Here is a 21046-nt window from a genome sequence, read left to right on the forward strand (position 1 = left end):
CCGCTCTAATCTTCTCAAGGAAATGGTGTCAACAAATTAGTGTTCTGTCAATGAACAGCTTCCATCGCAAATTCGTGATCGCACGTTATATTTAGTAAGTAAAACTGGCTCCAGTGGGAGACATAGTCAGCACTTGTGCTGAGCACAGCACAGATGCTTCCTTCTGATCAGCGTGCATCCAAACCTGAGAACTTTATTTGAGACAGCATGCAGAAGAATACCGTGTGGGCCACGTTACTGAAACATGTGCGTTTGTGTGTGTCGTTTACAAAGTATATCGAAGCACAAATAGTTGTACAATACACAGAACTGCGAAACAAGCAGAACACATGTGCATTTGTGTTCGGTTATGACTATCAATGTGCCAGCTTGTTGTGCTAGCTTTCGACTTGAAAAAGAAAATCCGATTAACTGACCTGTTGTCATAACAAATATAATCTGTGCGTAGTGGTCTGCACACATGCAATAGACTCTGCTAGTTTTGAATACAGACACTGGTTTCTGAACATACCAAACAATACCAGTGTATATTTCCTCATAACGAATTGGCATTAGCTAGAACAGTATTTTTTTTTAGTGTCTGATCCGCCTTCGCACATACCCAGTAGATGCTCACCTGCAAGGGGGTTTCAACAAGTGCGTTCATGTTAGCGCTCGGAACCTTGCTGAGCCGGGGCTAGACATACTCACTTTTAATGTAGCATTTTACAATATATATTTTTGTGTTGCACATTGTTCCATATTCAATATTATATTTTAGGTGGTGGTGTGGGTGCGTCAACCCTGGAAGAAGCTGCCGGGCGCCTCAACAAGGTAAGCAACGGGGACTGGACAGCGTTAATACCACGCCTTTGATCGGACTCTCTGAAGAAACGCATAGGATAATAGCCGCTGGTGATGCTTAGACTTTTCTATCTGCTAGAACCAACTACAGCACATCCCAGATGACTGACTCCCACATTCTCTACTCCTTCAGAGGGAAAGGAAGCGATATTTTAGTGTGATTATGACTGGCTCGGCAGGTTCCATGTAACCATGAGGCTTTTTGGAACCCCTCGTACATTTCTCGACGAGCATCCTCCATGCAGCCATAAACATTGTCAAAGGTAACGGTATAGTAACGGTTAATGATCCCATCGCCAAGCGACAGGCAACCAAAGGTAATTATCCATGGTAATACGACCGTCCATAACATATATTTACTTTATTTCGGAATCCCTCGAATTCCTTCAATGACTACCAGAACAGTAGAAAACAAGAGCTATTTAATATGATCGACGTTTTGCTGCCGCTGAGATTATCGAGCATTATCAAGTTCTTCATTGAATATTTCACTCGAAGTCTGGCGTCTGGCCAAAATTTGTTTGTAAAACGCACCCACAACCAACAAGACTCTTTCAAGAAGTGCAGGAAAGCACTGGGTGAGGGAATGAGTAGAGAACGAAACTGATGCAAAAAAGTAGGATCAGGTAAATTCGTCATTGCAGGCACTTTGTTTTAAGAGCATCTATGCGACAATGATCCTGCTGTTACAACGAAGTCGGTGTAAAAACCTTCCATTTTCTTTCTACGTACTAACAGGTCAAACATTCATGCTTCAGTCACAGTCATTAATTTCATGCTTCGCGTAAATGAGTGAATGTCGTCTACATTTCAATCAAGAGCGGAATTTTTTAAAGGCCTCCACCGTTTCTCAGAGCAGGTGAAAGTATAGCGAGTGACCACTTCAAGTTCCCTTTGGCTCATGTTCACAAGACATGTCATTTTGAGGTTATCCACAACTTTCATTTGTTAACTTTATACCTGGACACGTGATGTCTCATCCAGTTTTTCTCCGTAGTATTTCGAATTTCTGGTTACTTGTGTATTGCTTTATACACCCCTTTTTTGATTTGCTTCATTTAACCATGAAACAGCAGCAAATGTACTAATAGAATGATAATAACGTGGTATCACACCAGGTGAACGGGAGGATTAACAGTTTACTCCACGGATGTGAATTTACGGAAGATTTAAACATGGTTGAACAAGATTTGAAAAATAAAAACAAGGTCTGCGACAAGAAGTTCCTACTAGTACAATGTTGGCATATTTATCGCATCTAAAAATCGCAGAGAAACTAAGTGCGAAGAGAATGCATGCTACTTGCATCGGCCGCACAATTGTGTGTATAACAGGCAAATGGTTTACATGATTGACGAATAGACTGTTTATTTCAAATAGTGTCCGATCACAGTGCTGACGAAAATAAATGGAGACACTGATTTTTGAGTTCCTGTAGGCAATTTCTGCATGAATATAGTGCCTTCTTTCACGCTTCAGCTCAAACTCCTACTTTACATATACCTTCCTTTGCTAGGCTGTAAGCGTTTAAACTTGGAAACGGCAGAAGTGTTGGGCGATATGCCATCAATAAAATTTCATCGAGTCATCTTGGACAGTGTTGCCGATGAGAAACGCTGTCAGAATACCTGCTTGGGGAAAGTGGGAGAGAAGATATCTCAACTACAGTGTAGTAGAGACATTATGTACAGTAACTGTGAACATCTGCATAAGCTATAGTCGTCAAGCGACAAAACTGGAAGAGGTTATAAAAAAAGGGGCCTCTTTCTCCCCATACATGCACAAACTTGGGTTATTAGCTACAGCTAGCTGACTCATTGCAAAAGTTCTAGACAACTGTATTGAAAGTTCCCGCTCTGGGGTTTGAAATGCAATAGCAGGTATGTGGTCCTTTGTTCAAGTCGCGTTTATCTTGAGCGTGCACTCCACTTGCATGCTACACAGATATAATACAGGATGATTCACACAGGTGTAGCACAGTTTGATCGCTTAGAAAAATGTCACACACCCTGCTACATTATTTAGTCTTTTCGCTATTATTTCTCAGCGATATTCATAAAAGCCTCTGCCATACAGCCATGCACAATTCTGATTCCACACCCCTATGTGGCTGGTACCATTGTGTCTAGACTGCGCTGACAAAGATGTATCAGGTAGCCGAAGAAACGATGATGTGCACCATAGTCAAAAGTGAGTGAAATTTGCTACATATCGCATAAGGCACACCAAAAACCTATATTATCCACTAGTTCATAGGTTCTCAAACTTTGCGAGGTCAAGGAACTCCTATACATTTTTTGGCATAGTGAGGAACCCTCCAAATGGTGACATGCTAATAATTACTTGATAAAACAATGAACAAAGCGGATGGCTCTGCACACATTCATAAAATCATTCACCAAGACCTCACGGCAAACAGTACATTGCGAGTTCTTTTCATGTAGCACAAGTCCATACTTAGAATACTCTTTACAGTATAAGTGTTAAAATGCGTGTAGGATGACGCATCGTGTTACGATATGCCTCGTAGAATAGCTGTTCTTTTGTTTTTTTCAACACCGTGTTGGTTATTGAAGAGGTTACCGATGACATCAGGAAGGCTGTGGTACCTCTCAGGAGACATCGCGGAACCCAGTTTGAGAACCTCTGCACTAGTTCATTGCAAAAGAAAGTCGCTATTTATTTAGCTATACTTGCAGCTTTGTGAGTTATAATGCTTTCAATCGGATGACAGACATCCCAAAAAGAATCTAGGACAATTACAGCTAACACAATTATAGACTGCAAAATTCTATACGATGCCTCTATGAGGAACATCGTTTCATCTCTCAAAATATGTAGCACTTGCATGAATCATCCTGTATATCCTACGAGGACGACCTTGTCAGGATGAACGAGGCTTTTTTTTCTTTAAAAAGATGGCTAGTTACTCGAGCCAAAAACGGTAGAACTGAAATCAAAGGAAGTTCGTATTTTGTAAACCAGTCGGTCATTCTGAGCAGTTAAAAGTGACTATAATCTAGGATTTATGTACAAGAACCACCCCTTCTAGTACATCTAGAAGGTCAAGTCATCCTCGACAGGTTCATCTCCTCGTGTGCCTCCATCATCGGCATCTATGCTTTCAACGTGAAGACAACATACAAGGGAAAAGAGGACCACGGGTGGCCAGACATCATAGGTCTCTGATTTAGCCGCACTCGTTGCACCAGTTCAAGCAGTGCAGCACTTTTGCATTTATTTTTTCCAGTGCCGCATGCATACACCCTGTGCACTTTCCTATTCGTTTAGCTCCTAGTTGTGGACGAGTTCATGGCCTACCTGCACTTGCTGGATAGCAAGAGTGCAATTATGTCAAATAGGCGATAGTGCAGGTCTGCTTCCGCAGCCAACGTCATGGCCATGTGCAAAATTTTTGCAGCAGTATAGGATACTAAAGGAAAGATGAGCACTTAAAAATGAAAACCGACAACGTGAGTACAAGAAGTAGAACAGTGTTAACAATGTAAAGTGCAAGACCTCTGTACTTGCTCATTTGTCTTGGAAGTAACCACAGAGCATTAGCATGCCTACAGTACTGTCACAAAACTTTCTAGAACTAGTGCAGCCAGTGCAGTCAAATGGAAGAGACTTTATGCATTTCTCAGTGCATTATTTTGACGGGAACCAGACAGACACGAATCGTAACGAGATGTCTTGATCTACGACAGCAATTAAACCACAGTACATTCGTAGGTGGCGCTATTGTTTGGTGAGGCATTATGATAATTTGTCATAAATTTACAGTAGGTAAACCTGCTGTTCCACAAAAAAAAAAAGAAAAGAAAGATTTTTCGTACAATTTTTTTCCCCCTCCGGGTCAACTGGGCTACATTCCTCAAGGGTCGCATCCAAAGCAGTGTCATAAACAGTCTGCCACCCTGGCTACGCAAAGGCAAACAATGTTCCGCCATAACTTTCTGGAGCATTCTGTGCAACTGAAACGAGTTCCGGAGTAACAAGTAACATTTGAGGATATGACGAGGCACAGGACATCTCTTTCAGACACACCCGAGCAAAAGGCTCCGTACGAGGTGAACCTCCCCTGAGCACAACCTTGCTTACTGCACCCTCGAAGGGCACAGGCTGGCGCTCATCCACAGAGGCGTCTTTGATTGAGTCCAGAAGGGGCGGAGGCATCACAACCGTAAGTCCGTAGAGAGAGGGATTCAGATGGCAGCCGTGAAGTCCGCAAGCGCCCCTCCAGGCGATGTGCCGTTGGCTTCTAGTGAAGGGCCGTGGCTGAGTAACTCTGCCTCTTCATCACTCTGCAGTACGTACGGTAGGCTCTGCAGAATAAGCTTGTAGTAGACTGCCACGATTACGAAGATATAAATCTGTGGGGATTAAAGTGTCTGTTATCAACTATGGAAGAGAAATAGTGTTGTCCGCAACTATAACAAAAAGCCCGAAATTTGGCATAAAGTGACCCTCATGGTGCGCAACCTGCTAGCGTGATTGATGCTTTGTAGACAATCTTGTACGGAATACACACACTCAAAGAAGAAGAGATTGTTCTTGTACTATTCGCCCAGCAGAACAGTCTCTGTTCAAAGTATGGGCTCCTGCTTCATCCTTTGCAACAATTAATTCTAGGGGTGTGCGAATATTCGAGTTCTCGATTTTGAATCGAATATCGAACGCTCGAACTATTCGATTCGCGAATCGAATATCCAATACTCGATTTTTCGAATATTCGACTATTCTACGAATATGAATGACACAACCCAAAAGTGGGCTTCACCTGATGATTCCATGCATGAGGTGAAGCCTGCTTTATGAATTTGCCCTTGCTGCAGGACCAACACAGGCCGGGTGGTGTTCAGTTTAAGATAACGTTATCCAAACTTAGTTTTGTAGACATCGTCTGTGGAAGGGATGGCGCCCCTCCCACATACAGTTTAGCGGTACTGACGGGGGACTTTAATTTGATGTTTGTGAGGTTGCCTTTAAAAAGTTAGGACTCTTGAGTAATAACTACAGCCCACAAACAAGAAGGGTGTTTTAAAGATGTCCTTTATGTCTAAAACTTCAGCAGTGCAACTTCCTCGGGTGAGAGCACAGAAACTAAAGGGTGTTCATGGCAAAGCTGAGGCAGGATGCCAATTCGTTTGTTTAAAAAATGGCCTGTGGTTGTCTGAAACAATAACAGCCTCATCCGTATAACATGCCACTGCCTGACATAAAATTTTGAGATGAAGGTAACCACTCCAGTACTCCAGTAAGTGTAGTCTCACCTGAAAAGCAGGAAGCACTCTGATGTAAAATTAAAGAGTAGGGGCTTTAAACAGAAGAATAGCATGTCTCTCTTGTGACAGTTATTGCCAGAAAAGTTACACTAAAGCCATGGGCTACAAAATGGAAACTTTTAGTTTGAAAGTCGCATATTGTAAATTTTGCACGAATATTCGATAGTCGATTCGGTATTTGGAATTTTCTCCCCCATTCGATTCGATATTTGATTCGACTAACAATATTCGGATTCGTACACCCCTAATTAATTCTGTTTGGTGCCTCGCGTCCAGCAACTACTCTCCAACTCGAGTCAGGGGATGCCTTCTTGTGATCTACGGCTGATATGATTCAAGCACCCATATATATTTGCGTCTATTTCATCAATACTCCGGGCCCATTCAGACAGTTATATGTGAAGGTGTACAAGTCGGTTAAAGGGACAGTTTGATCGGTTGACTGAGACACATTCAGCCGTTAAGTTATGCATTATCATGAGCCACAAGCAAAAAATTTCGTTCAACAGAACCTCTTAGTTTTTTAGATGAACAAGAAAAACGAAAGACACATTGGCGTCTGGTTTCAGTTTTACTGCAAAGTAAGCATGAGCTACAACACTTTATTTATTTATTTATTGCTATCTATCCTAGAGAAGCTAATTCTACTTCGTGCTACGGTACAATTTGTGCATTCAATCGCAGGGCAGCTTAGTGACATAGCAAACATACAAATTATCCAAATGTTGGTGAAATGAAGAGCACAAGCCATTGCATTCTCTGCTGGCACATGTGACCACACGTGTTTGTTTTGCCCTCATGGTTTTTGTCCACAAGTAGGCAGGATACATAGTAGGGCCTGTGACAGTGACGCAAGTAGTGACACCCAATAAGGACATGTGGAGAGCATAATTGGTTAGTGTACTTGACCGGCAATCAAGATGTGCGGGTTTGGTCCCTGCCACTCTCTTGCTTTTTCAACGACTGTCATATTTCGTTTCATTCCAACAATGTAACTGTCATCATAGCTAGGTACTCTTGCAACATAGGGTTGGGTTCCTCTTCTTTCATGGGTTGATGTTGATGTTGATGAAGAAAAAATACTAGGGTGCATTCCGTTTCTCGTACATCTTTACCAATTTCACAGTGTGCTGCTCCATGGGGGCCGTGCGACAAGATGGTTGCGTCACGATGTGGCCTCCAGCACAAGTATCTGGTGTGACAGCCACCTCAGTTTGCATCGAGTGTGCAATCATTTTTGTTGTCACGCTAGGACTGCTGCATCCCTAACTGCGCAAATACTTATAACAACTGTTTCCTAGGGGTGAAGTTTCCTGTTTCTTAATATTTCTGGGTCTCCAACACAGGAGCACATCCATACCCTCGGTTGGGGGTGGGTGGGGGTGGGGCGGTTTCTTTGATCACGTAGTGGGGGAGGAGAGAGAGAGTCAAATCCAATGTACAGGGTGTGTGCAGATAAATCTGACCGGCATTTGCACACGTAACTCGTTGTCTACTTACCTGAGGAACTTCTGGTGGCACACTATGGCGTATTTACGCGTGCGAAAGCTGCAACAAAATCCTGAAAGCCATACTCCGCGTAAAAGAACAAACTGAGCACAAAAACGTCAGCTTCTATGCATTAGAATAGGGCAACATTTTGCTCTCAGATGAGTTACCGCTAGGGGTACTGCCGATGAGCCTCCACGTGGGACATGGTTTCGGTTTCCGCACCGATAGCTCTCCTAGTGGTACCAGCACACAACTCACCTGAGACTGCCATGTTGCCCGATTCTAATGCATGGAAGCCAACATTTATTTTTTGTCTGTTTATTTTTTTATGCTGGGTATGGCTTCCAGGTTTTTTTGTAGCCTTCGCACGAATAAATACGCCATTGTGTGCTACAGGCTGTTCCTCAGGTAAGTAGACAACGAGTGAAGTGCGCAAATGCTGGTTAGGTTTATCTGAACACACCCTGTATAAGCTGACGTTTGGGGAGGGGGGCGATCGCCCAACAGCGATAATCGAGGACATAGTATCTGGGAGGACAACGATAATCGAGGACAACATATTTGGACATAGTTTCTCCAACTCCGGTGCTGTGCGATCATATGTTAACAGTGCCAAATAGGACGATAATAACGCTGCAAAGTCATTTGAAACTGCACTAACTGTTGTTGCAGATGATACTAACAATCGTATAGCCTTAAGCCCAACCCGCACGGAGCGATTTTGCTTGCAAGTTGCACGCGTCGGCATCGTCGCAACAAAGCTTTGAGGGGCGCGTGCAGATTTTCGCTGTGAAATGAAAGAAATGCTAAACACGAACAAACACGAACGTCAAGGAAACAATCACGTAGGATGAGCACAGCCATACAACAACGTCGAGGATTGCGGTTCTACTGCGCCAATGAATGAAGCTGTTCTAAACTATGGATTACCATCAGGAACATCACACGTGAGAGAACAGTGGAACCGTGCAGTTCCTCGCCTACACGACAAATGCGGAAGGCATTGTCAGTGCAAGAAGAGAGCGCTTGCAACCCTCATTTCCCGTCTGAGATGTGCTCATCACTAAACCATCCCACATTCTGAACATGTCATTGCCCTTTACTTCCATTCTGTATGTTTCACCAGTACAGTAGACTTCCGTTAATACAACTTCCGATAATTTGTTTTTTTCACTTATTTCGATCGAATTCGAAGGTCCTGTCAAATGCCCACATGTTTCTATTGATAAAAATTTCGTCATTACGAACGTGAAAGCAGTCTACATCGTATAATTCGACCGACCGATGCATCAGCGAACCAGGCACCTGTGTGGCCCGCGTTGCACCACACATAGCAACAAAAAAGTTTGCCCTAAAGCTCAGGTGGCAGATGGCGATTGAACAGTACCGATCCGTACCGAGAAGTTTTAGTGCATCGTCTGCTATCGCCTTTGCGTATGTAAGCGATAGTGTTGGTGGTTCTGCGAATGCGCAGAACATAAATAGAGCTTCGTGCATTCTGCAGAGCCATCATGCTATCGGTTGCGTACACAAAGGCGATAGCTTGCGTTCCTGGTTTTCGGTGCTCAATTTTTCCGACATTCGGTGGGAAAAATCGGTGGCTATTTCATTCACTAGGAATCTGCAGCTTTCTGTGGTAATATTTTGAAATGTGAAGACACCCGGTGGAAACCAGCTAGAAACAATATGGGAGGTCCCCGTGCACTTGAACCAACATTTTTTTCCATTTACCAAATCAGATACACATAAAAAGAACAGTTTCTTGTGCATGGGGTTTCTCTCTTTTCTGTTGATTTCTGCCCCTGGAAGGTTGTACATTGTTCACATTTAAAAACGACCACCCCCTGTAATTCCACAAGTCACCATGCTGACATACATTGAGCAGGAGGCGCGTAGTCGCTTCGTATGTGTACTATGTACCAGTAGCGTTGTTGATGGCGCTGTCGCATTTCTATCGTGGTAAGTTCCTCTGTGATAATGAAATGTCCTCAGCAAAATGTTCACTAGACCACTGCTGTCAAGACGTCTCGCTGCATTTTACAAGCTGAAATTGTATTGCATTCAGCTGCCAATCAATGTGACATCTACCTCCAGAATTACTGATATCTTGTGTCTTGTTGTTGTGTTATAAGTTGTTGTCAATGTATTTCGTATCATATGTCACTCATAAAACGTCAACAGCTATTGCGTGAGTCATGCAAATTTCTAGTATAGCAATGTTTCAGTTACATCCATGTGCATCAAACACGGTGGGCAACTTTAGGCACAGAAATGGATTTGATCATGGACCTTGTTGTTAGAAGCCTGAAGAGCAGAAAGGTACTTACCCGCACACTCAAGATGACAACAAGCACACCTCCGATCACTCCAGCCTAAAATAATGGAAACTACATTATTTTTCTATTTCTAGTGACATACGAGACAGTTACTTAAAATGGCTGCAATTGTCTATGTGGCAACTGCTAAAAGTTCTTATCAGCCCTTCAATGCAGTAATAAGGAACAGTGAGATAATCCCCAATAACTAGCATACCGAGAAACACAATCTACATAACCTAATGGGGTCTGTCTTACTTGTGATGTGTGATATGACTTGTAAGTAGTATACTTGTAGTAGTATTACTCGTAAAAAGCATGTTTCTAATTTTTTCTCTAAACTTAAATGAGTTCTTCTACAGTTCATGTGAAGCACGTCTTTCTGGCTTGTTATCACCACTGAGAATTTTCTCACTGAAATATGCACTTTTCAAGGATTTCCGTGATTTAACACCTAAATCGCTGGGGAAAAAAGTTTTTTTATTAGAAGGTAGTCTAATGGACTTTACACCCGCAAAATTTCATTTTCTTTGTAGATGTTGTAGTTGTTATAAAAAATACCAAAGTTGGGCAAATTTTGAAGTATTTGGGAGAATCCCCCAAATCCTAAACTTTGCAATAGACTATCGAGACCTGGGGCGGGTTCCTGGCATTTCGTGTGCACTGCAGCAACGTAGCCGAGCGCGTGCTTTTGCAATGAGCGGCATTATGATGGTACGGTGCTAAAGTGCTGCCAGGAACCCGCCCCTGGTCAGTAGGTGGCATGGTTCTTCTAGAAAACATGTTTAAATTTTGACCTGCTTTGTTGCAGTAGAACGCACATGACACACTTCAAGAGGGGGCATCGTTCTTGCTCGGACCGCATGCTTCAGAGCCCTCTAGCGTCGTTGTTTGAGGCTAGTATTTTGGATTTGGTATACGCCTACCACCACCACAATGAACTCTCACAATTTTTTTTCCTGACACTCGGTGGTGGTCGAGCAGCATCGTTGGTTCACTTGGCATGGAATGAACCACTTCATGAACACTGGATGCATTCGATGGCAGACTGGCCGTAGATCCTAGCAGGAAAGTTTCTGGTGGGCCGCCACGGCTTGACACACTCAGGCTGCCCACTACAGTAAACCCCGACATAAAGAATTATTGTCCCCAGATTTTTTCCCGGTAAAATTTTTCAGCCCAGTCCGTTCATCAATGCCTTGAAAGGTCAACACCATTCATCAAAAACATACGAACACCAGTTTCAGTTGCCAGCCTTGTCTTTTAGTTTAGTTTAGATTTTTTTTAAAAGGAGCTCTCGTATTTCGTTTTGCATTAGTCTGCAACTTTACTTACCAAGCCTACATAGACGGAAACGAAGAAAAAGTGGATGGCTCCCACAACATGTGAAATGATGCACAGGCTATTGTACACCAGCCATGGGATAAGCAGGTACCGGTTGTCCTGTAATAAATACGCAGAGAATTAATGTATTCATGTAAGTAAATACTATGTGCTATTCTCGTAGAACCCTACACATAAAGAATACAGAGCTTGCGCAGTTTCTTGGGCTGTCGAATATACTGTACTATCCAATACTGTAATCAAGTAATGTTACGTAAAACCTCACTATCCTAGAGGTCTTATCATATTCACTGAACACAGATTTTGAAAGCCTCTTGAACATAAAAGAATAACAAACACTACCATATTGAGAATCATAAAACTGCATGTTTGTGTACACCCTGATCTTAACTGCTGACTGGAAGAGATTGCCTTTGTAGAGGAGGTGGTGGTGTTCCTCTACATGAGTCCTGACAGGCGATGATGGAATGCCCCAGCGGGCAGATGGTCGTGGCCTCACACTAGGATGGTGCTGGTAGAACTGGCTGCCAAGCGCAGTAGTGCGCTGTGTCATCGTCCATGGGCCGCCACATCATTCCCCCCTCAGACGCAGAGTGGTGCATGCGGTTGCGGTTCGCATCTATACCATGAAGAGGAGAACGAGGACGACTCGTGGATGATGGACAACTGGACACACGGCTTGCGATTGTGGCAGTTGATGCAGCAGCAGTGGGATGGCATGAACAAGACCACTGCGATCCGCGTGGGTTCCGGTGATGAGATGTGAGTGCTGAGTGGCTGAGTAGGTGCTAATTGTGTTCAGTGGCTGCTAATCCCGTTAAGGGCATTGAGTGATTGTTGCTGAGTGTTGCTGAGTGAGTACATTGAGTTGCATTGAGTGATTGTAGCTGAGTGGGCGACAGTACCACAACCAGTACAAGAGCGTGGATGCTGGTTGTCGCCAGAGAAGTGTCGGGGAGGACCATCATGAAGCAGGTGGAGGCCGTAAACTGAGCTTGCTGTGATCTCCCCGCGGGTCCCCAGTGGAACAGTGGTCCCGGTGCGATTTGCCTGCTAGAAGGCGGTGTACTGCTGGTTTGCCGAAAAATTTTGGATGATGAATGGCTGAACTACACCGAACATGGAGTTCGCTGTTTGGGTCACCAAATGTAGAGGACATGGTGTTCCTCTACATGAGTCCTGACCGGCGATGATGGAATGTCCCAGCAGGCAGACAGTCGTGGCCTCGTGCTAGGACGGTGCCAGTAGAACTGGCTGCCAGGCGCAGTAGCACGCGGCTGCAGAAGCATGCCATCGTCGTCGTCATCCATGGGCCGCCACACATTTAATGATCTTTGTTGATGCTAAATAACAATAATAATAATAACAACACTCTTTATTATGTGCCCAAGGACAGCCTCGAGGGCCTTGGTGTTGGCGCACACTCAGAAAGTTCTATAGAATGCTGAAGACGACACATACCCAGGAAATGGAGAATACATGCATAGCTTACATAATACACACATAGTTAACGGAAAATATATAAATAATGTTGGTGGATAGATTGCTTATATCTAAAATTACAGGCACATCATAAATAATATATAAACCATAGCAAATATGTGTCACCTAACCTAAAAGTAACTTAGTTATAGTAGTTACAGTTAGCTTGTGAAAATAAGAACTGAATTACAGCTACAGATAGACTTTCCAATATGACTATCATATTTTCCAGAGGATTACGTGCGCGCTATATATTGGAGCTTTTTCCGGGAGCTATGCCGGGCAACTGTGAACTCAATAAGTATAGCCTCATGCAGGTTAGCAATGTGGCAATCTCTGAGGAGATTATGAGGCTACTGACCTCCGGCAAAAAAGGACACTAGACTTCCCAGTTTCTGAATGGTTAGCGACAATAGTGACCTTTCTCTTCAGCGCCACTGTTCTCGACTGAGGGCGACATGACACGTGTGAGCTAGCCTAGGGTCAGGGACAGGTTCGATTGTGCCTAACAAAAAAAAACAGAAATGACTGGTACTCAAGGTACATGTTTTCGATACTGCGTTCATTAAGGGCGATGCAGAACTGAGTTCCTACTAAATAGTACAGCGTTGGTATATTCAGGATTGTGGTGCACGTTTCGCTGGGTGTTATACCTCAAGCTTTTTCTCATTTTTGCTAAATTTAGGAGGGGTGCATATATGTACATCGGTGTACGTTATACACCGGAAAATACGGTAATTACAGCTACAGTTAGATCCGTTAGCAGCAACAGTAAGATGATCTCGGTTGCTGTTTACATTTACTGCCTAAGAAACAAAAGCTGAGTAAGTGCAACTCTTGAAAATTCCATTATAGCACTTGTGCTTCCCAGCTTAATTACAGTTGAAAAACAGTTATAGATAGTGTTTTTAAAGTTTCAGAACTGATTCGTGGAGAAAATATGGCACTACCTGAAAGGCTTAGTTACAATTATCTACTTTCATCAAAAGCGTCAACTAGTACTTAGCTAGTTACACTTACGAGTTCCTCTTAACTAAGTTACTACACAAGACTGCATCTACTAGAGAAAAGCTCCTTCCAGGGCAAACAAGAGACAAGACATTGTGACATTTGGAAAGTAGGCTATTGAAGCAAACATTGGGACTTACATCATTGGCTGCTTTGATGAGTAGAATGCACGCCACTATTTCCACGGTGCAGTCCACTATGCCCGTCACGAAAATGGCAGGCAACCCTGCATGAGGAAACAACAAGACCAAAATTGTAGTCACATGCAGTTAGACATTTACAAAGAAGGTAAGAAGTGTAGTCCACATGAAGAGCATATGTCCTAGAAGTGTGCTACTGTCATAGCTTCTTACTGTGCATCTTAAACCATGCAATGTGATGTGCACTACAAAGGAAAATTATAATCAGTTAAGGTAACCAGTCATTTACACAGCACAATCAACATATAAAATCTGTTGGATTGTGTAGTTTAGCCATTGTTAGTAGCTAAATTGTTAATCATTGTCAATTATTCCTTCTCACAATTCACTCTCGATGACACACACTAGTAGATGAACGCTAAACATTTAAAGTCCCATGCAGTTGTTGTAGTCATTCATTCAACTGGGCGTCTTGTGATTGGTTTGATTATGAATGCACGTGTCGACTGATTGAAATTGTGGCATTGAACCAGAAGAACAAGAGCTGCACTCTCGTTTTCTGTAGGTATCATCTTGTGACAAGCTGATTACATTTGATGAAGTTGTCTGGAAGAGAACCAATTGGAAACCGTTGATCTGAGAGAACTAGGACTGAAAAACAGTGTAGTTGGTTAGACTTCAGCCACAATTTGGGAATGAATGTGTATCAGAGACAGGGTTCAGCAAAATCATTTTGAAAAGCGAAGCAGCACATGGAAAATGATCCCGATGCTCTGAGACCAAGATAAGCTGTTAACCTGACAATGTTTAGAAAATTTATGGGTGTCAGAGCCAATCGTCATTTAATTCTTGTTCACCTGCACCATAAAATACAAAGTAGGGTTTTGAGCCTTCGTGTTTGTGTTTGTTTACGTGTTCTTGCCCATCGCTCAGGCTTGCCTATCATAGGGTTTGGGGTGTTGAGAAAATATTGCACATGAAATTACAGTACAGCGGAGCACATGCAAGATGTGATCCTTAAACCTGAACCCAGGAAAAATATATTTGTGTCTCGGGGCTCAGCTTATTCAATGCCGTAAATAGTATCACACAAATTTGTGAACTCGACTGTGCGACCATCATTTCACGCATGAAGACAAAAAACCATGTGCACATTCAGTACAAACACGATGGCTGTCTTCCTCGAATAACGGCGACAGTTTTATCGACAGGCAAGATAATAGCTAGTGTTCTGGAATTCAGAGGACCATATTTACCTGGAGTTTCTTATCACTAAAAATATATCAACACATCGTACCATTCAACTCTGTGTGAATGGAAAAACTGCTCGAAACAAAAGGGTAAGAAAAGCTTGGTGACTCCAAGACAATGCTCATCATCATGCATCCACTCGACAATTGAACGCGGCACGTTATCGATTTCTTCTTGATGTAAAAATAGATCAGGGATGGGAGAACTTCAGCTCCCATCCAACAACCTGAAAACTATAAATGGACAACATTGGAGCCGCCGAAATCGCATCAGAGCGGCCACGTTCAAATTAAAAATGTCTTTTCCATTTCTCAATACTTTCCAGTTGCCCACTGAGAAATTTACCTTCAGGCTTCTTTTTTAAATTTGGCTACAAGTCTTACTTCACCAGTTCATTTTGATTTAGCAAGCATAGTTCATTTTTGGAAATCATATATTTAGGAGCTCTTTCTGCATCACTATTGTGCAGATCCTACAGTCAGTAAGGTGCGTACACTGGTTAGCGGTGTAGAGCTACAAGTGGTTGTGCCTGGTCTATAAGTTGACCTTTTGGTCAATGGACAAACTTAGACGGGTTGTAACACTTCATTCCAAGTTAGCCCCACTTAAAACAGTTATTTCCACTGATCTCAAGCTTACATTCCATATTTTACGGTAAAAGGAGCAATAGAACAGTTGAAAACTGTGAATACAGAATCTTGTTCCCCTCTGACATCATTCCAGGCATCCCCACCAGCGTGAGAGGGGTCAGTATGGGTGTGTGGCACCGGCAGATGCTGGCTTTTCAGACACTTTGGGGGTACTTTGGCTTTACACTTGGGGGGGAGGGGGGGGGGGGGTGCTGGGAAAATCCTTGCCTGAAGCAGAAGGTGAAAAAAGGGAATTGTAAACATTATTCATGTCTAGACAACAGTAATAGCTATTACTAGAGCTGGTTTACATTTAATCGCTTTCGTTGTTCGCTTCCGTTACCAGCTCGTTTCGATAGTACACCGTTATCATTCCCGTTACCTTTCCCTGTGCCCTGCCCACCACACAACACAACAAAAGAAGGAAGCGACGTGCGTGCGCGTCACCTCGGGGTCCTACCAATCCTACTGGCCGCTTCGCGACGATGACCGGCTCGGTTCCAGCCATTTTCCTTCGAGGTCTCCCGAAGGAAGCTGAGCAGCTCAAAGCTCAAACACTGCAGACATGAACCGGACAACGTCTACTGAACTGTCAAGTGTTCCGCCAGTTCCAAGGAGCCAGTTCCTCGGACACTCACGCAGCACCACTCGCCGTCATCCGGAGTAGACGTCACAAAAGTGTCGTCGAACATATTTTCTTCTTCTTCATACGAAAATACAGCTGCCACTATTTTGAATATCATTCCAAATCCGGATATCCAACAAATTTATCAGCTGAGTATGTGTAAGAGCCGTTTATTATTGTTATTTGGAAGTAGCTTACACAGCTGCACAGATGTGCGTCACAATGGCTATGCTCGACTGCTGGTAGAAAGTTTGCAGCCTTGCAGCAGTAGCAGTAGCCGTGTAAACCAGTGCAAACCACAAAACAGGAAAAAAAGACCAGTTCCTGGCCTCCGCAGCACGAATAAAAAAAGAACAAGCAGTAGCCTCTGCCCTCTGGGACATGATAAGATCCAAGAAAAAGTGGATGTGGACCCCGACCCCACAACCCACACAGGCACAGGAATGTCCGTTCCAGTACTCTTCGCTTCACTGCTCACTGTTTGAGCCTTTCACATTTCGCCAGGCGGCGCTTGGTAGCTTCCGCTTCCGCTATTTGTTTCGATTTCGGGATTTCGGCACCTCGGGTAACGCTCCTCTCCGGTTCCCACAAGCACTTTCTGGGCTGTCGAGGTTGCTATCAGTTACGTGCCACCGGACCATGCAGCGACTGACTGTTCGACCACGTGCACGGCGTCGATACTTTTATGCCAACAGAGGCTCAAAAATGCAAATTCGAGGCCGATAAGAGACGGTTGCACTGCGAATCAAAATAAAGTTGTTGTTGTTGACTTTGGAACACGATCGAAATACTATAGGCACGGAGGCTCCAAGCAATGTTTGACTTTGTCCCGCTTTGCTCCAAAGCACGTGCCCCCCACGTGGAATAGACCTCTACCCGAGAAACGTCATCATGACGTTGGTAGACATACTGAAACCGAAACAAATCGGACGGGGAGGGCTGGGTTCCACGAATGGGCACTTGTTCGCTTCCTCCAATTGAAAGAAAAGTAGGGCCGAAGGTCGCGTCCCTTTAATCGTAATCCCTTCAAGACCGTGGCTTTCGGGAACGACCTTGTTCGCCCCTATATAGCTTCGAGCGTAGTTCAACTCTACCAAATTGGTGGCGCTGTCGAACTCTGTGACGTCATTTGTTTACAAACAGGGAGAGGTCTATGGGCGCTTGTCTTCCCTATGTGTTCCTGATGCGCGCGGTTTCGGCCCGCTGTTGACATAGCAAATATCTCAGCGCATGTGCTCGTTTCAAGTTATTACATAAATAGGATTGTTTGAACCAGCGTTGCCCCATTCAGCTGTCTCATTTTTGCCGTAATTAAAGAGTTAAGTAATGAGTTAGTCCCCGAGATGCATACTCTCTTCGACAGAATGTCCACCTGGCCGTACAACCCAACCGGTATTAATGTTGCTCTCATAGCTTGTTATAAGAAAATATGTAGCAGGTTAAAAATAACAGCATATTGTACGTATATATATGCACATTTGTGCAATAATGAAGCGCGGCCTGCGATATGAGAGAGCTTTGGAGGCTGAACACCAATTTTGCACAGCCGTCCGTCGTGAGCCACCGCAATTTGCGTTATTTGCTCAGTTGAGGATCAGATCTCACATGATCAGGGAAAACTGGGGTCGAGTTTCGTTCGGCAAAAAGTGTGGAGTGGTCACTCTCTGTTCTCGGTTCGCTATTTGCGATGGCTCGTGTAAACATATTTAGTTCGTCATGTGTAACGGCGGTGTACAAGCAGAAAGTGAAGGATTAAAATTGCCTCTTTTCTAATGTTTGCCAGCACGGGATGCGTTTTTCGCCGTCCCCATCTGGTGGTTGTTTCAAAATATAGCCTGTTGGAAGCAATGATTGATGCCAAGTGTCGTTTGCCATTGTCGTCACGAAAGGGATATGGTCGAACCAAACGATGTCGATTGTGAAAGGTTGTTTAACCTTCATTCGCTCTAATACTGCATCGCGGTACTATGCATCTTGTACTGAAAAGGATTTTCAAAGTGTTCTGGCAAGGGTGTGCGATACAGTAAGTGTCAATAGATCTTTCACCTATTATCTCTTTAGACCGCGTCAGGAAAGGGAAATTAGCGCGAGTTTTTTCCTCATTGCCAAAATGAAAAAAAAAAAAAAAAAAAAAAAAACAAAGAACGAGACGAAACGTCGTACTTCCCATTAAGCGAGTAATAAACGGGCGGTCCAGCAGCGCTGAGAAAGTACTTTTTCGATTACGTCATTGGGATTTAGCCAACCTTCACTTTTGTTGCAGTTTGCACCGCTGACGTATGACTCACGCATGACGTAAGGGTGAGATGCTGACACAGTGTACCCATTGTCTGGGAATTAAATCCGGTGATTTATGACATGATTAGCAGTCACATTCGTTGGAAGTGTGTTGCATTGAATCACGAATAGTAATAACTGCTGCCACATCACTGCAGTCGTGCGATACTGATAAATACGTGTGTGTGTGTGCTTGTTTCAGCGAGTATTTAAAAAAAATTCCAGCTCCTGAGAAATAAACAGCGTGCGTGTTGCAGCAACAACGAAACCGAAAGTTTATTTTGTTAGAGTGCTCCTGCTCCAGAAACTTGGATAGATGTAGCGAACGTAGAACGTTAACGACAATAATAGAAATCGACAAGGGTCGCGGCATGAGGATCTGACGAGCACCAAGAATAATTACTAACCTTGCTGCCAAAAGCACCGCATTTAAATTCTGCATTCCGGCAGATACTAAGACAAAAGGAACGCAAAAGGGTTACTGCAGCGCCCATATCATGCATCGGGTATTTGAAAAAGGTCGTTCGCCGAATCCCAAAGAAAGGTAATTCGACATCTTCACATGTTCACTGAAACCTATTTTGCTGTGTCTCTCAAAGGACAACCCATATTGAGATCTCAAGCATCGGGAACTCATTTTGACCTTTCCACTTGCTACACTGTGCTCTTGTCAGTTTCCCTTGCACATAACCCGGGAAATGCATAATGTTTTACGTAAGTCGTGCGGCACACAGGCGTCGTCAAAGTGTAAAGCTGGCTTCCCCGTACTACTCTAGAGTGCAGGGCAAAGTACCCTTTTCAGGGCGTTCCCTCACAGCTAAGATGCCATTGTCATCAGAAGTAACGCTCACGTATACCTCTACTGAGAAGAAACCTCAAATGACATGCAAAATTAATGTTCCCTGCAAGACAATGACACTAAAGTGCGTTATTCCTACTCTACACAGCACACACACACACACATCGAACGCGTGAGTGGTCTCGAGTGATGTTGATAATAATACGATATTCGAGCTAATCTCATAGCTAACTTGTGTTCACCAAAAGTTCGTGCGTCACTTACATGGTAGTTTCGTGGAAGCTGCTTCTTCAATTTCATCCAGCTGAGAATATCCCAGCGAGATAAAAATAAGGTTCAGAATGCGTAGTACCTGTGGAGAAAGGACGTTAGTGTGCAACATAGTTAGGAAGACATCTTATATCGCTTTTGTAGAATTTGACAGGAGATTACAGCATCCTAGTTGCAAAGGGAAAATAAGAAACGGGTCGATTTTGAGAAACTTGCGTGAACGCACTGTGTTGCCAAACAGTATGCAACGGATAACATAAACCGTATTTCAAATTGTTCGGCGATCGTACGAGTATTTCTGGTGTAAACCGTTCATAATAAAAAAATGATAATAATAATCACTGTAGTTTGCTTGGCCTCGCCCGAAAAATACTAAGCCTTTCTATCATCTGAATCCGTAGAGCTTCCCTGAAATTATAATAGTATAGGGCAAGAATAGCCGTGAACAGAATGTGTGTCATTCTACGTAGGAAATACTTACTATAATAGCGATGGCTATGACGAGGGTGCCTTCTTTAACCGTACAGCCAAAACAGCAATAGCGCGTCCTCCAAGCCAACATAGCACACTGAGGCCACTCGGCTCGCCCTCCGTCGAAAAACGGGAGAAACCGTAGCCAAGATCCCGACTGACGACTACATGCTGCAGAGCTCTAGCGAGATGCAAATTGCGTCCACTACACCACTCGTAATACTGCAAGACCCCACTTGAACGGCATCCATTTTGGATAAGGTGTGTTCGTGTACGCAAAAAATAAAAATAAATACTGCGCTCCTTTCCGCAAAAGCGAGGTGGAGGAGAGTAGAAAGCTGTGATGGAGAAGGGAGAAACCACGCTGACGCACGAATATCGTTAACGCTCTGTGCGATAGGTGGCGACAGAGAGCGCATTGCCGCGAAAGCAGGAAACGAGGGGGCTGAAGAATACTCCATGAAGTACATCGTACAGCTGTTTTGCTCAGTTTCACATCTTATAGCTTCACGGCGGGATACGTGTAGTTTGCATTGGTTTCCAGAGATCCGAAACGTAGATATCGGTTTTTTATTATACTCATAACTATCGGAACGGGTGCATGTATTCCTTTGATGATGTCCAATTGATGTGTTGTGTAGATGAGACCTTTGCATTTGAACGATAGTACCTTCACCGACATTATGGCTATAGCTGTCACTGACCAAAATCCAAGACGATGCGAAGCCAAAGTGGGCTGCCGCCAGCGTTCTGCCAACACCGCAGAAAGCCTGCTTATTCGTCGACGTGACGTAGCAACTAAGAGTCAGCCAA

The 21046-nt window shown here is 43.7% G+C and overlaps 1 protein-coding gene across 2 annotated transcripts; it reads right to left on the bottom strand.

Annotated features, from left to right (window-relative positions):
- Positions 1–2194: 2194 nt before the first annotated feature.
- On the bottom strand, positions 2195–20522 carry LOC135394470 (uncharacterized). Of its 2 annotated transcripts, XM_064625217.1 has the most exons (6): positions 20244–20522; positions 19757–19844; positions 13912–13997; positions 11273–11380; positions 9950–9994; positions 2195–5219 (listed from the first exon to the last, which is right to left on the bottom strand). In XM_064625217.1, exons 1-6 carry the CDS (start codon positions 20322–20324, stop codon positions 5052–5054), a joined length of 576 nt encoding a protein of 191 aa, XP_064481287.1. In that variant the 5' UTR covers positions 20325–20522; the 3' UTR covers positions 2195–5051. The 2 variants fall into 2 exon arrangements, with proteins under 2 accessions (XP_064481287.1, XP_064481288.1); XM_064625218.1 differs by lacking the exons at positions 19757–19844; positions 20244–20522 and adding an exon at positions 16239–16591.
- Between the last annotated feature and the right edge of the window lie 524 nt (positions 20523–21046).

The sequence above is a fragment of the Ornithodoros turicata genome, chromosome 5, assembly GCF_037126465.1.
Source record: "Ornithodoros turicata isolate Travis chromosome 5, ASM3712646v1, whole genome shotgun sequence".
Taxonomy (NCBI): Eukaryota; Metazoa; Arthropoda; class Arachnida; order Ixodida; family Argasidae; genus Ornithodoros; species Ornithodoros turicata.